Genomic DNA, 16,864 nt, shown 5'->3' with positions numbered 1-16,864 from the left:
GACAATGTCTTCCACCACACGCATGAAGCTGTAGTTGGAATGGAGAGCTCATTCAGTGACAGACTGATGCATCATCGGTGCACAAAGGTCTGTTATTAAAGATCCTTCTCAGAAGCAGCACTAGTGATATCAACAAACTCAATAAGTATTTACAACTCTGCTGGTATTTGTGACATTTATCAGTTTCTTATAGTCTGCTGTCATTTCTTCTTGCACAAATATATGCATATGTGTAATGTTACTTTTTTCTTCTCAGTTTTGTCTTAGCTGCCAGTATATGCACAAAATTGTGCTTTTGTGTTGTTTCGATGTGAAAACGTCTACAGTAATAACCCATGAAGTAGATAGCATTGAAGGACAAGTGGCCCCCAATAAATTTTTGGTTTCTTTTGGCATCATAATAAGGTTTTTTTTTTTTGTGGCATCATTTCGAAAATCACCATCATTTAAAAAAAACAAACAACTCACTCTTTATAGTGGAGTCTCTTCTCCCCACTTTCTTTGTCAAACCTTCTGCATGCTTATAAGGAGAAAGGTAGTTTTAACCAAACCTTGTGTCAGAAATTGAGATCCAGTTTGTTTGATTAGAAAAGTGATATGAAGAAGGCTCATTATGTTTCACAGACTGCCATTTTCAACCAAATGATTAGTCTTTGGTAATCTTTACATGAGCCATTAACACATTTTTTTGGTTTGGTATATCAATCCAAGTCCATATTTAACCATGGACTGGGTTATCACAATACTCCAAATTGTGTTAGTATTTTTTTCAACCCAGCTGACATTTAGTCAGTGAAAACATAAAATGTACTTTTTCGGTCACTAAGTTGTAAATTCACTTTTTAAATATGCATTTATTTTTGTTAAATGGGTTATTTTCTTTTATAAAAAATACATTTTGCATAGCTACTAACCATAATTCAGCTTCGTGTTAGTGTAAAAGAGTATGGAAATTTCACGATTTATTACATTCATTTAGCTGTACATAAAAACACAATATCATTAACGTTATTCTTTGTTACGTTTTTCTTGCGTCGGCAGATAAGCCAGTATTTCACGAGATCATTGTTATTTTAACAAATGAAAACCAGTAACCAGTTTTTTTTAGACTTCCTGTCATGGTTTGTGGTTGCAGGTGGTGAGGTAGATGCGGTGGACCCAGGTCGTAGTGAGTAATGGTTGTTTAATGGTGAAAACGAGGAGTACAGAAAGTCCAGGCAGCACAGGTGAGCATAAAAGCTAGAAACTCAAACACTGGTAGCACTGGTTAACAAACAACCTGAGACAGCTAGACAGTAAAGACAATGACAATGTCTTGCTGCTGAAATGTGCTATACAAATAAAATTTGATTGATTGATTGATTGACAAGGACCCGACAAGGAGCAAGGAACACAGGTGGGATTAAATAAACAAGGGGTAATCAGGAAACATGAGACACAGCTAGAAGCAATCAAGGACAGACGAGACAACACGGGAACTAAATAGACACACAGAAAAACCAAATCCTCACACTTCCTCTATCCTTAAAGTTTCCTCTTCATTAGCTTCATGAGTTCCTTTGGTTTGGCTACTTTCCCTTCTATAGCTGACAGAAAATCTGCAAATGAAGGCATTCGAAAACCAGATAATATTAAAAGTGGCAATATTTCAACATGTGGTTCTTTTCTATATTATAGTGGGCCAAATGTGTGAAAGGTTAGACTGATACTCTCACCTGCATCAGACACCGCCAGTTTCATTAACAAGATTAAAAGGAGGACACTGTAAGACTTTTATCCAGCACTGAGTAGGAAGCACTGATCTCTTAAAGCTACAAAGAACTTGGTTTAATAAAAAAAAAAGTACTTCAAAAATAACATTTATAGCTCACATACATGAAGGCAGATTAGTTTATTACTTGATAATTTTAGTTTATACTCATCAGTTTAAAGGCCAGACTTGTGTGGTACAGATGGGAGAAATAAGTGAGGAACTCAACTTGTGAGGAAACCTGTCACACTCTCCTAGACAATGGCTGTAAAGTCTTCTTTCATCCTGTAGAATGACTATCTGAGACCAATCTAAGTAACCACGTCTAAGTGTTTCTTCAATATACCCACATAATGTTGTTACCCCAAAATGCTGTCAACTTCAAGAAGTGAACCTGTCCATTTTGCATCTAAACAGCTAAACATGCTATAGTTCTCGTTCTATGTCGGCTTATTTCCTTTTCTTTCCCTATGACGTGTTTGAGCTTACAATACATCCGTTACTCAAATACCTCTACAACCGTCACATTATGTTATTTCTCAAATAAACTAGACAAATAGCAACAGAGGTGTATGTAAATCTCTTACTTTAGAAAAATATATATACTCTACTGGACAACAGCCTATTTAATCTTTGTATTCTCGTGGTCAGGAATGCCAGCTCACTAAGCACCAAAGTTGAGTGTCATGTAATATTGAGTTCTGTGGACCCTTCTTGTCATCCTAGTTCCCACCTAACACTGTCAGATGCCTAGAGGCATGGACATTTTTAGCTATAAAATGTCCCATTGGCTTCCCTTGCTTTAAGGACAAGAGAGAAAAAAAGTGTTGAGACTACAGGAGTCACTTAATGTCCTTGTTTTGACATCAGGTGTTCTAAAAGATGCAAAAGATGAAGCTTAAATAAGACATTTTTGCTCCTCCAAATATGTTTTTTAATCCCTAAAAATGACAATTTGGCTCGAGGAATTTTAATAAGAAGGGAAGCAAATTACACAGCTCCTTCAGGGACTACTTCCAACCGGACCTTAACTGGAGTCTCCTCCTTCACCACTTGTGTGGTCCTTTCGTTCACTTCAAAGAGCCAGTACTTAGTTAGAGCCGACACGTTGGTTCCCTACTTATCGCTTGAAATCAGCCGCGGGTCATTTACGTGCTGTTTCTTTCCTTTCCATCATGAGCCAGAGGGCTTAATACCGTCCCCACCTCTCCTTAGTTTGTCTAAGACTGTGACGCGCTGTCCTCAGAATTTGGGTTTATCTAGTTACAAGACACTGCAGATGCGCGACAGTCCACGTCTCTAGGTTTCCCCTGTTAGAGTTAGGTCTATTATTTTTTTTATTATTTTTTTCACCAGCTTTACGCATGATCCTCATGTGCGCCGTTCTTTGTAGACGTTTACTAATGGATCGACTCATCTGCAAATGCCTGGACTTTCAAGATATAGTGGTAATGATACAAAGATTTCGATGCGCTCCTTCAACAGTTGCTGTTTCAAGCGCACTCACTGAGTGTGTCCTGCTGCGGTTCTGCTGCGGTTCCCATGGCTTACCACCCTTTCCAAGTTGACGGAGCGGACGCCTTTTCTCTGCCAGCGTTCACCCCCCGCGCACAGTCCTCACTTATCCCCAGCATAGCCGCGGACGCACGGCTGCGCGCAGCTATGGAGCTCCGGAGTCGGCCAGTACACCCGCGGACCACGAAGCGCCAGGAACGGCCCGAACAATGGCTGGACGACGATCCGAAAGTCACGCTGGAATCAAAGGATTTGTGGAGTGAATTTCACAAGATGGGGACTGAGATGGTTATCACGAAGTCTGGGAGGCAAGTAGATTTGACACTGAGAAAATAAACTGCTGGATAAAACCAGTGGTCATTTTAATGTAGAAATGTATTTAAACAAAAAATTTGATAGGTTTAACAGCTAAATACTTGAATAATTAAGTTCTAGCAATAATTAATGAGGTTACCAAAAACTTGGCAGGGAAAAGTACTACCTATTAAGAAATTTTGAGCTGTCAGCCAATTTGACCTTTTGTGGTGTATCTAAGCTAGCAGTCAAAGTATAAAATGTTGCTGATAAAAACAACTTTTAGAATCTGTTCTAACAAGGTGTAACGTAGCCTATAGCTTTTTTATTGCACCGTGTAGATAAGATACTTCGCTTACTTGAAAATTCAACTTTGCCTAACTAGTGTTTTTACTAGTTAGGTCGAAACTAAAATAATGACAAGCTTTTTCATTTCTTTCTAAAAATACTACATTTAAAGTTATTCCCTTATAACCACGCAGAGATGTTTCAATCATAAACAATAACTGCTTCTGGGTTAAGAAGCCCAGCTAGCTAGCTCGACTTTAGCATTTGCACAGTTGCTAAACTAGTTTAGGCATAAAATATTACTGAAAGAGTAATGCATTTTTTAAGTCCAATCAAAGGAGGTGTAGTTTCAACTTTTCCATTATAATTGCAGCTAAGATGTATTATTAAGTGACAAAAATGGTCTTGGGGACAGGAAGTTCAACTTACTACCAAGCTTATCTATAATATTACCACTTTTGCTAACATAGCTAAAACTGGAAACAAGCTTGATTTCTGGTGGAACTGAATTTACTTTAACTGTTATAACAGTACTTACATTTTTTAAATTGTGCATTGTTATATTTTGCAAATTGGTGGCTATATATTTAAAATTTAAGTATAGAAATATACTAGCTTATTAAATTAGCATGTAACGGTGGTGTGTTGTATTCCCTGATGAATACAGAACACCGCTGTTGAAGTATATTCTAGTGAATATATTTAGGTTGGATTGCTATTTTTTAATTTAATAATAAAGTAACATTAGATTAAAAAACTATAATAGAGGCTTAAATCAAATTTTAAAAAAATTAAGCAAGAACTGAAAACCCTCCACATTTTCTTTTGCATAGTTAATCTCTCAAGATTGTTGGAATTGGAAATATTGTCATAGAGAAAAAGCTTCTCAAGTTAACAGTTCAAAAAAGTATTGAAACAAAAGAAGTCGGGGCAATTCAATAGACGTGAATTTTTTACAAGAAAAATGTCCTCAAGTTCTCTCGTTGGTAAAATATGCTTTCAAGAACTGCACATTATTTTAATTCTTGCGGACATTTTTCACTCTCAATTGTCAACGACAGGAGGATGTTTCCACCCTTCAAGGTGTGTGTGGATGGGCTGAACGAAAGCGCAAAATACATCCTGCTGATGGATATTGTTGCTGTTGACAACTGCCGCTACAAGTTTCACAACTCCCACTGGACAGTTGTTGGAAAGGCCGACCCGGAGATGCCAAAGCGGATGTACATCCACCCAGACAGTCCGTCCAAAGGGGAGCAGTGGATGAGCAAGCCTGTTGCTTTTCATAAGCTCAAACTAACCAACAACATGTCGGATAGGCATGGATTTGTAAGTAGCATTCAGTTCAAAATTTCTACAAAATTGCAGGTACTGATAATTTTGCTTATGACTGTTGTTTGATTTTCTAGACAATCCTAAATTCCATGCATAAGTATCAACCGAGGTTTCATATTGTAAGAGCCAATGACATTATGAAGCTCCCATACAGCACCTTCAGAACTTACGTTTTCCCAGAGACTGAGTTTATTGCTGTCACTGCCTATCAGAATGAAAAGGTAACTCTTAATTTTGAGAATAGAAATGTTGCTTGTGCTTGTTTAAGGAATAGGTTACATATTTTTTTCCTTCACTATGTAGATAACGCAACTGAAAATTGACAACAATCCCTTTGCCAAAGGGTTCAGAAATACTGGAAATGGAAGACGGGAGAAAAGGTAGGTATCCTAACATTTTGATATGTGAATTTAGTACAACAGTTTTTCCACATTTTAACACATGGAGTTTTGGTTGTCTTATTTACAGGGGCAAACAGCTTAGTAAATCAGACCAGGACGGTGATGATTCTGATGACTCATCTGGACAACCCAGTGCTAGCGAGCCATTTTATTCTCCTCTGGAACTGGTCAGCAGCCCTCTGATGTCCACGCCAACCTGCCAAGGTGTGTTAACTTACAGAGTGACTGTGTGCGTTTGCCTAACCTGCTTCAGTAGTTGTCACGGTCCAACTTTAGATTTCTCGAGTGCCTATGAACAACCATTTGTCACTCTGCAAGAATCTTTTCAACTAACTAACTAACTAACTAACTAACTAACTAACTAACTAACTAACTAACTAACTAACTAACTAACTAACTAACTAACTAACTAACTAACCTGCTAACTAGCTAACTAATTGTTGTGATGGACTCAAAAGCCAGCAGGAGCTTATGAAAAGCAACAGGCTTGCTCCTCCACTTCTCCCCTTTGGATGGCAAAATCCCCCAAAATTGTGCTTTATATTAGATTGACAATGAGCACAAATTCAGAAACTAAAAATACAGGAGAACTGAAAGTCCATGGTTTTATAACCATTTTTAGCAAGGTAAGAAAAAACAAGAACGGAACATTTAGATGGCTTGTACGAAGAAAAAGAACAAAGTATTTACTTTTTACTGCTTACTTGTTTTGATTTTAAAGTTGAAAAGGTCAGAAAAAATCAAAACGATGATTAAAAAATAGTTAAAATTAACAAAAAGAAAGAATTGGAAAAAGTGTACAATCGAGTAAAAATGAGACTGGCACAAAAACCTGCAAAAGCCATGCCTTGTGTACATGAAGTAGTACTTTGAAACTTTAGAATAGGCTTTAATAGCAAATATATTCCTTCTCTTTTAGCAAATATGCTGTAAATGCACAGTGAGCACGGAGAGCATCCATATTAAATTTGTTTGGAAAGACACTAAAAGTTTCAGCATTCAGCTTTTCAATATTTTAACTCTATTCTGTTACAGAAATTCACCAAAAACTTTTTTTTTCCGTGTCACCCCAATATTCCTTTGTATTTATTAAATCTTCTGACTCCAATATCTTGGCCACACATTTGGTTCTAATAAAAGCTCTTTCAGTTTGCTTACCCTATCACACAATGACACACATTACCCAAAAGTGTCCTCTTTTTAAAACTTTTTCATGTGCTTCCTTACAGATGCAAAAGGAATCGAAAGCGATTCCGATATTTACACTGAAGACGATGATGTTTTGGAAGCCGGCCTTCCCAAGACTGCACCAACATTAACTACGAACCTGATGGATGAGGACGTTCTGCAAAACATGCCTGATTTTAGGCAAAGCAACAACAAAAAGGATGGATCAAGGGAGATAATTATGCAAAGAGCACATGATGACAACCAATACGTTATGAAAGTAGGTCCTTTTACAAACCAAAGGAGAGTAATCAAAGACAGAGGGCTACCTACAACGCCTCGATCACAAAGCCTAACCTGCTTCAGTAGTTGTCACGGTCCAACTTTAGATTTCTCGAGTGGCTATGAACAACCATTTGTCACTCTGCAAGAATCTTTTCAAGAAAAAAGACAGCTACCACCGACAGCAAAGGGGTTTACCTCTATGTGTGTGGGACCTGGATTTACACCCTTGGCTGGAATTAACAACTTTGAACAAGGACTCTCATGTCAAAGCATCCAGGCTTCAGCTCCATTTCCCTTCCCACAACTCACATTGGGATCTCAGGTAGGCTTTCAGAAATGCACTGAATTCTGTCATTGCACAATATTTAGATAAGACAACTTTGTACTTTTATCACATCCTTGAGATGTATTCAAGACCATCATCATTATGTGCATACAGATTTAAATGAAAGACATTGAAGGGGTACTTCAAAATGTCAAAAGTGTACAAGACGGTAATACTTATCTTCCTATTTGAAACAAGGACTCCAAAATATGTAACAAGCATTTTGAGTCAGTGACTAGCTAATGGAAAACTGGTCCTGCTCCCTCTCGGAATAGCCATTAGCTTCATCCTATGAGTCAAGCTGATTTGGATTTCCGTTAAATAAGAATGCCAAGAGAGGTTGTCTACTGCAGGTAACACTGATTCAAAATTTTTAACAGAACTCAAAATGTTGAACTATGCTTTAATCCACTATAGCTTATGGTCTATTTTTGGTTTGGTATTAATGTCAACGTAAGGTGCAAGCAAAGCATAAGTCTGGAATCTAAAGAATGATTTTTACTGAGTCGCAGCACCATTCTTAGGTTATGATGCTGTTCTAATAATTAATTTTTTCCAAACAGGGAGTCACTCTGTCATCTGTCGATGGAATGCCATCATATCCATACCATTGTGTGGTACCAGTAGGAGCGAGTGTTTCAGCTCTCCCAACCAGCTCTGCCACCCCATCACTTTCTGGAATCCATCATCACCGAAACCGTCAGCCGTGGTTGAGATTAAGTCCATATCAGATCCCACCATCTTTCAGTTCTTGCCAAAATTTCCTAACGACCACCTTGCCTGGAAGGTCACCTTCGCAGCCTGGGCTGTCCAAATATGGAAGCAAAGACTGGAGTTTGCCATCTGGACGCGACAGTTACCAAGCAAAGGCCATGCAAAAGACTGTTTCCCCATTTGTTATGGGGTTTGCTGATGAACTACAACACACTTTCAGGATTGACAAGTTGCACAAGAATAGCAACTAAAATAAATAACCATTGAAAAACAACGGTTCTGGTTTTTTTAAATTTTTCTTTCATGAGGATATCTGCATTAACTCAATTCCAGGTCAGTACGGTCACATTTACAGGCTCTAGATGCAAGCCTAAGATTGAAATAGCTGCTTTAAAGTTTTACATGTGGAAGTGATTACAGAGATTTTAAAATATTTAAACTAATTTATCAACCTAATTTTTCAGATGCATTCATGTAATACACCACAGGATTGAGAAGCCAGTAACAGACCTGATGATCATTTGGATCGATTAGATTAATGTGTCGACATGCAGTCGTGTTCCAATGGTTTTAAATGGATTTGGGAGGAGGATTCCGCTTTCCAGCCCGGATCAGAATGTGTCTGGATGTTAGGCCTAATCCTTTAAGTTAATTTGAGTAATTAATCTGTCTGTTTCATTAGAGGACTTCCGTGCACTTTTTCAGTAAGGACAGCCTAGGTGGTTGTATTTGTCCCGGTCTCTCCATTTTCGTCACAGTGATAGCATTAAAGGAGTACGGAAGATATGGAAGAGGATTAGGGCCACCGGAAAAAAAAAAAAAAGCAGTTCTGACTTTAATCTCAGAATTCTGAGAAAAAAGTCAGAATTTTTTCTGACTTTCAGAAAAAAAGTCAGAATCTCAGAATTCTGACTTTATAATTTATGGGCACCGATTGGAGGAACCATCTTTCAATGACCAACATGCTAGTTGTGCAGGAGGACAACAAAATATCTGGAGGAACATGTTGGATTTAAGTCAGCTTTTCCGTGTTCGAGGGGTCTTCAAAAATGCCCATCATTAATTAAATAACAAAAGTGAGTAAAAACAAGATAGATAGTTTAATGTCTAAAGTATAACGGCTACAGCTAGTTTAGCATGGTTTTAGCTTTCATCGATGGAGGAATTAATGTGTCTCGCAATGTTACATCACATGCGTTTTAATAAAGGGTGTAAACAGTTGTTTACTGGATTTCTGACTTTAATCCAAAATCCAAAAATTCTGACATTAATCTCAGAACTCCGAGATTAAAATCAGATTTTTTTTTTTTTTCCCAGTGGCCCTAATCCTCTTCCGTAAAGGAGGCATTTTAAGGCAAAGTAAATTCTTGGGCTAATTGCCTCAATTAGACTAAGACCTAATCTGAAATTTCCGTTACTCTGATCAGTGTCCGTAGTAATAAGGCTGGGCTCTCCTTTTCTCCCTTTAACTGGACATCTGCTGACTTTGCACATCACAAAGCACAACAAAATACCAACACAAGCTTCATGAATTAAGTTTGTCTTTCAAGCCTAAAAGGGACTTCAGAATCAAACAAGACAGACACAAGCCACAATCTGCATGCTGTCAGTTTTTGGTACTTTATATAATTTATACCTTCCTACACAGCTGCTCAGTAAAAAATTACAGTAAAACTTAGGGGTTAAACAGTTTTTACTTCTCATTGTCACTCAGATCTTTGTGCTTGCTCGGTTTTGCTTCCACTTACCCAATTGTAAGTTTGCACACGTCCCAGTGTGTCCCATCCATGCCTGGGCGGCTGCCACTGTAATGAAATGGTCAATGTTAATCACTTCACTATTAAGTGGCTTAAACGTTGTGGCGGGTTGTTGCACAAGTACATGTTTGCAAACAGCCTGTTGGTGCTTAAAGAACACACACAGGATAAATTGAAGATTTAAAACCCATCTGAAGAGTCACAGGAATCACAAGTGCATGGAACCGGGGAAAAGCGGGCATATACCTATCCCAGCAAAGGTGAAGACAAGCCACAGTGTGACACAGTTTTATTCTGTCTCAGATACTGACAGATACTGACAGATACTGACACAAGCTAAATTATTAATTCATATTATACAAGTAGCAGCAGGCTAAAACCCAGCAGCTTTTTCCTGCCACCCGGATTCCAAACAGGATAAAGCCAGAGCAGACAATGGCAGGCGAAGGGATGTATTTCCAGTGAAAAAAGTGGCAATTATATTATGTCAATTTATTAATTAAATTTGATTATGTGAGGATTTTTAAACTAAACTCGTTTTAGTTTAGTTTACCACTCACTGAACTGAGTGGTATTTATAAGTGCCTATGAATACCACTCATTTAGGTCTAAACATTAATTTTAAACCTAATATTTAGGTTTAGACCTGTACATTTAGTTTTACCAAATAGCTGAGGATTAACAGGAATTTTTCAAAGTAAATGTGAGTCTAAGCAAAAGCATATTAACAATTCTAATATGGCCCAGCCAGAGCTTAGAACTAAGTCTGACACAGTTTGTGTGGTCATCTGAAGAGGACTTAATAGTCTAATAAATTTGGAGAAAAGGCATAGTGGGGCTAATATTACTAAGTTGTGTTGTGTGATGCCGATCATCTTCAATCAAAAATGGCTGAATGCTGATGTCAACACAAAGAAGAAAGTGAGGTAAGCGTAATATTGTTTCAAGGGTGTGCAGGTCCATCCATCCATCAAATATGGATTGTCTACTGCATGGTCATATGTAGGAGTTGGTACCTAACTGCAGCACAATGCAGGTTTTCCATCTGCAAGGAACATATTGGACATGTCACCAGGCCAGAACAGAAGGTTAACCCAGCTTCTTCTCCTTGTTTATCAAAGTTTGTTTGTTTTTTTCCGCATAACAGTGACCTAGGGTGAAAATGTAAAATTGTCTGACAAAAACAACAGCACAAATAGAAAAATAAAAAGGTTCTAAATTTGAACCTGTCAGATGACGATCCCATACAGTATTGACGATGTAAACCAAACTTAACGCCTCTGTTGCCATCTAGCGGCCCATAACGGCATTGACAAAGACTGTATATTCTTTAGTTTACGTCAAGGATTCAGTTCCTTCATCTCCTACTCAAGGGCATATATTACGTTATCGACAAAACATGAGGGTACACAATTATTTGCATAAAAATGTACTCATCATTAATCTGAATAAGCTGAGTTGGTTAGTTTGGACATTTGATCGTAGCCTCTTGCTTATTTCCCTTGCATTTGTGGTATAAACATGAATGCATAAGCAATATGAGCGATATGTTCTACAGCAGGATTTGAGGTGATCCTCACAAAAAAAAGTTAAAAATAACTTGATTCCCTGGACATAATACTGTGACGTTTTTGGTCAACGGCAGGTAAATTTACAAACCAACGTATGTTAAAACGGTGGAGCCTAGCTCGAGACTGAAACCAGATAACAACACACCGGCACACGACGCACGTGCAATTGGCAGTTGACAGTCCGGCTCTTCCGGGTGCATCTCCTCGTGCGCCCGCTCTAACCCCGACTACAAAAGCATTTGGAATTTTGATTGGTCCGCCATGAATGGAGAGTTTCTAGATGTAGTTGTTACAGATATGAAATACTCGACTCGAATCTATCTAAGATTTGAAAAGATACTTTATGGTTTGACTTGATTTTAGTATAGTTCGCCCTGATTATTTATTTAATTTAAATTAATCAACATTTTATGACATCAAGAAAGGAGAAACAAATTTAAAGATGCAGGTGTTTTTGTAAATTTGAGGTTAGTCTTTAAAAGTCTCACTTCATGAAACTCCTGATGTTCTTCTTTCTGTGTTTTTGATATGCAGTAAATTTAATTGTCATACTTAAAAAAAGTACTAATAAAAAAATAAATAAGGCTTAAATAATATTTTTTTAAAAATTTAAAAAGGAACTTTAATTTTATCTCCACATTGAAAACCCGTTGGGAGCAACGTTATCTATTGGAACTAGTTCTACAGCGGAAGAAGTTGTCATAGGTCATTGTCCCGCAGTAACCTTCCTGCGCATCATCACATCACCCCACTCTCTGCTGTTGAAGCGGCTGCGAGAGTGGAGTGACCTCACCATGATGTGATTTCTTTCAAATTTTTTTGTTTGTTTAATCTTTGCAGAAGAAAGACATGTCCGAAAGAAACCGCTAAGTTATTGATTTCATTCAGTCAACCTTTCCAGGATTACGTGTCGGTTTATCTGCACCGGTAGGTTTCATGCCGACTACATATTATCCCAGCTGATGTTCTAACAAAGAGTCCACGCTGTTGGACTGGTGTTTTACGCTATAGGATTCGCGTTCAGGCAGTACCACTGTTCACTGTAACGCATTGTAATAGCTTTAGCTGTCGTCTTGTGAGCTAGCCATATTAGCATCTTATCCTCCTCTCGTCTCTACCTGCTGTAACAGTAGAGGCAGCTAGCTTTGACAGGTGAAGTAAACTCGAAGCGAGGTTTTAATAAATAGCTTTAGTTATGTAATATTATTATGTCTGACAGGGGAGTTATGTTAGATAACAAGCTAAATGCAGCCATCGTTGTCATTTAGTGATGTTTCCCTGGCTCACCTTTACCGTGTGTCTGGCTGCTGTGTTCGGCTTGTTTTTCTGGTCCCGCAAGCACTTACCGATAGGTAAGGTGTGCCCTAAGAGACGTTTCTTCCCTTTTTAAACGAACAAGAGGGGTAACAGTGAGTTGAGCTTGTTTTCTCCGCTCGGTGTTTCACTTTAAGTTGGACATTCTTGGTAATTTAGAAACCCAAAGAGTTACTGAGGAGTTTAGAATTACATTTACTTGCATTAAGTGTCGTTGTTTATCCACATATTTAGTTTGCTCTTGTGTTTGTTAGGGTTAGTATGTGTTTTCTTTGTAATAGTGTCACGCTGTAAAGGAAAAGCGTGTTTAATGGTAATTTGTATGTATTTGTGAAGTAGACCCCAACTCATAAATTAAGGGCTTATTTAAATAAATTTTTTATGCATCTTTGTAAAACTGTTTAGGATATGTACCACTGTAGATTTTTTTTAGGTTCATTTTACACTTTTGTTCAATAATTTATATAAATATGCGTTTTAAAAGCCAATTCTTAATTGGCACTTAGGGCCTCTGATATATTTGGCCTCCTAACTACTGTTGAATGCATTGCAATAATTTTATACATACATTGTATGTAAGAGTGGCGTGTTTAATAAAGTGTATCTTTCTAGATGCTGTTAAGGATCTGGGTCACTTTCTGTTACCCAAGTGTTGCAATATCAATAAAAGTTGTGTTTATGCAATCCACTTTTGCAATTTAACAAACAGCACCATGCTGCTGCATGATGTGATGCAATATGTTATGAACTCTGACCCTCCTTTAGAACTCATTATGCCTCTGTGCCGCTTCCCATTTTCAGTATTCGCTGCCTGCTCGCGTTGGCCGGCCATGGCAGAGCAGGACGGTGCCGCCAAGAAGAACCCGGCCGTCGGGTCCTTGCAGTCTCACTTCCTGGTGGGCTCCATATCGGAGGAGAACTCCGAGGATGAAGTCCACGGGAGGGTAGACGGGTCGCTGGAGGACAAGGAGATCAGATCGCTGTCACCGTCTTCCTGTAGCTCCGACAGCACGAATGAGATGGGTTTCGATCACATTGACGGCACCATGCACAATTTAAGGTGAGCATCAATTTGTGTTTGTTCTTTTTCTTAGGTTTGTCTTCATTCAGAACTCTTTCTCCCATTGGAATTAATGTGTAAGGCATGCAGATGTGAATTGTTGTGTGGTCCAGTGTGAGTTAGAGCATAGCTGTACTTTTCCATTCGTGCATAAGGCCTTTTTACAGTACGTCTGAAAAATGCGGTCTCCATATTTGCACATGGGTTTCTGTGTGTACACTGTGTGTGTGTGGTTTTCCAGGAGACGGCGCAAAGATTTCTGAGTGTGGGTTTGGAAAACATGAAAGACTCACACACAGAAATCTTTTAAGTAGGAGTCAGAAGGAGATGCTCAGCACAGATGGACGTTTGTCGAAAAACTCCCTAAAAAAGCAAAAGTTACTTTTGACTTTATGTAACTCTCAATACTACAATAGTCACAGTTGAGAACAAAAACCTTTCAGTTTTTTCTGATACATTTTTTTTTGTTGAGATAATTTTTTTTCTGCTGTTTTTCACTTAAATCTTATTTCTAAATAGTATTCAAACTCGCAGCCAGCAGGATGAAAACTCTAGAAATAGTTGTAGAAATACAACTTTAAACACTGGATGGGGATCCCTCAGGCAGCCATTTACATCTCAAACTGTCAAACTAGCTGAAACTCATTCGCCTCATGCCGTGACCCCTGCAGTGATGCAACCAGTCAGGATCAGGCCACAGAAAGCTAACCAGCCATACAAGCTCAGTCCTGCCACACCCGCTAGCTGATAGCAATTCTCCACGTGTTTGTCATAGCTCTTATTCTGACTGATAGTTAAAACTCGCAAATCTCACTGAGCCCATGTTGTTACAGCTGTGTTTTAGTGCCGGTAAAAGAATTCCAGTTATTGTTTTGCACATTGTGCTTTCCCTGTTGCATTGGTATTCCCTTCCTGCCAGTGCTTCTCAGGTTTTTAGCACAGACGTTTCTGGGCGCTTGTGTAACTCACCTACAAGCAATTACGTGTGAGATACAGTAGTCAAGCAATTTGCAAATGCAGATAAGTTTCTTATCTAAATTAGGTGATCTGAATGCTGGGCTTTAAACATTTCTTTTGTACCCAAAAGGCGCACACTGAGGATTTCCCTGTATTAGTTTATGATTTTGTGTATTTCTTGTGTTTTTTTTTTGTTTTTTTTTTTAAACAGACCAAGTATGTCTGGGCTCCACTTGGTGAAACAAGGCAGAGATCGCAGGCGGATTGATCTTCAACGGGATTTCACTGTCGCTTCACCTGCTGAATTTGTCACCCGCTTTGGTGGCAACAAGGTCATTGAAAAGGTAATTCATGGGGTGCTGTGGTGGCGCAGGGGTTAAGCACAACCCCCATATAGAGGCCTTAGTCCTCGACACGGCCGTCGCAGGTTCAATTCCCGGCCTGGTTATCATTCCCGCATGTCTTCCCCCTCTCTCATTACCCTGTTTCCTGTCAATTCACTATCAAATAAAGGCCACTAGTGCCAATAAAACCTTTTTTAAAAAAAAGGTAATTCATGTTATTTGGTGCTCTTGTTAAAAAAAAAACTTTTGAGAACTAGTTAGTCTGTGTCTTGGAACAACTGAACTTTTAGATATGTTATACAAATCTCAGTGTATTATATTATGTTTTGATTGTTCTTTGATGTACCAATGCTAAGAAACCCCAAGTTTTGAAATGGAAGAAAATGTGACACATGGTTTCCAATTTGTCGTTTATAAGTAAGAAAAATAAAACACATATTGTTATTGTGTATACATGGATACAATTTAGGTTCTTATTTTGACAGTGAGCTTCATTCAACAGCCCTCCTTTTTAGTCATTATTCCTCTAAAAATTCTTTGTATCAGCCCTGAAACTTTTAAATTCACCAGTCAATAATTTGTATCTCTTCAATGCCATGTGATTAGTTCGGGGTTTTTTTTAAATCTCTCTGGAGTCTCTAATTTATTTATTTATTTTTAAGAACCTAGTACATTTAATGGTATGTATTAGAGCCACTGTCAATCAGAAAAAAATGTCGTGGACAAGTAAATATCGCCCAAAACGTGTCCGACTTTACAATGTCGGAGAGTTTTTTTCTTGTCTATCTGTCCTGCTCAAAACATGTAGCACTCTTTTTTTCTCCAGGACAGGCTTATATTCAGCTTCCGCTCTCCTTCCCCCTTTCTGCTTACTTTGGCCGGTTCCTTAAAAACATCCCCACAACATAATGCTGCCACCACAACATGTAGGGATGGTCTGTTCACAGAGATGTGCTGTGTTTGCTTAACACTGCAGCTTGTGTATTGTTCTTCTGTGTATTTGCTGTGTCACCTACTAAGTTTGTAGCTAACTGCATCCTGGTCTTTATGTAGCATTCTTTCTACATCTAACAAATTCTCAGAACTGAACTGTGACACTCTTATAAAAATATATATATATTGCTTCTTTTCCTCACAGTTACTTTAGGTTTACCTGCCAGATATCCAAACAAAAATCTTCTAAAGTTTTTCCTCCTAATGTGAAAAGGTTCACTCAGTATGACAACGTTTTAAAGAATCTACTTAAATGTACAATATTTTCATTCCATCACTTGTTTTGTTTTCATCTCGCTGACAAAATAAACTTTAGTTATCAAAATATTTTTGCTCATTCAGGTGCTGATTGCCAACAACGGCATTGCTGCAGTCAAATGCATGCGCTCCATCCGCCGCTGGGCCTACGAGATGTTCCGCAATGAAAGGGCAATTCGGTTTGTTGTCATGGTAACCCCAGAAGACCTGAAAGCCAATGCAGGTCAGCGTTCTCCTAGTTGTGTTTTTTTCTTTTTTGCTCACATGGAGCTAGTCAATAATTGAAGCCCATTAGTTATAGATTATGACCTGGAGTCATTAAGAAGTTGGTAAACAGGTTCCTGAAACACTGAATTTGATGTCTGTCCAACATAATGATTCAGTAAAAACCAGATTTGCCTGTTTACACATGCATGTTAATCCAGTTTTAGTAGTAATCTTTGCATCTAGTCTTGATGATTACCTTTCTGCAATGGAACGAGTGGAGTTAGCGACCAGGAAGTAGACTGCATCCAACTCGTTTGACTTGTACTTTT

General features: G+C 38.4%; 2 protein-coding genes across 11 annotated transcripts in view; both read left to right on the top strand.

The window, feature by feature from the left end:
* Positions 1-2,813: 2,813 nt before the first annotated feature.
* Positions 2,814-8,348, top strand: LOC114153004 (T-box transcription factor TBX3-like). Its single transcript, XM_028031213.1, has 7 exons — positions 2,814-3,573; positions 4,909-5,176; positions 5,257-5,403; positions 5,486-5,562; positions 5,651-5,787; positions 6,813-7,357; positions 7,924-8,348. The coding sequence occupies exons 1-7, from the start codon at positions 3,293-3,295 to the stop codon at positions 8,323-8,325; spliced, it is 1,857 nt and encodes a 618-aa protein (XP_027887014.1). The 5' UTR covers positions 2,814-3,292; the 3' UTR covers positions 8,326-8,348.
* A 3,792-nt stretch (positions 8,349-12,140) lies between these two features.
* Positions 12,141-16,864, top strand: part of acaca (acetyl-CoA carboxylase alpha) — a 37,233-nt gene continuing 32,509 nt past the window's right edge. For 6 of the 10 annotated variants that reach the window (XM_028030921.1, XM_028030919.1, XM_028030918.1 and 3 more), the window contains exons 1-3: positions 13,547-13,776; positions 14,945-15,077; positions 16,413-16,551. In XM_028030921.1, coding sequence (XP_027886722.1) covers positions 13,547-13,776; positions 14,945-15,077; positions 16,413-16,551 — 502 coding nt within the window. Of the gene's footprint in view, positions 12,330-13,517; positions 13,777-14,944; positions 15,078-16,412; positions 16,552-16,864 lie in introns of those variants that run through there. The other 4 variants (XM_028030923.1, XM_028030920.1, XM_028030924.1 and 1 more) reach the window with 1 other exon arrangement.

This window comes from Xiphophorus couchianus, chromosome 11 (genome assembly GCF_001444195.1).
Source record: "Xiphophorus couchianus chromosome 11, X_couchianus-1.0, whole genome shotgun sequence".
Taxonomy (NCBI): domain Eukaryota; kingdom Metazoa; phylum Chordata; class Actinopteri; order Cyprinodontiformes; family Poeciliidae; genus Xiphophorus; species Xiphophorus couchianus.
This window is presented reverse-complemented; position numbering and strand designations above follow the sequence as displayed.

Excerpts from the sequence above, each read along its gene's own strand:
- LOC114153004 (XM_028031213.1), top strand. The coding sequence starts at position 3,293 with ATGGCTTACCACCCTTTCCAAGTTGACGGAGCGGACGCCTTTTCTCTG. Across the intron at positions 5,788-6,812 it reads GTCCACGCCAACCTGCCAAG|ATGCAAAAGGAATCGAAAGC; the intron begins GTGTGTTAACTT and ends GCTTCCTTACAG. Across the intron at positions 7,358-7,923 it reads AACTCACATTGGGATCTCAG|GGAGTCACTCTGTCATCTGT; the intron begins GTAGGCTTTCAG and ends TTTTCCAAACAG.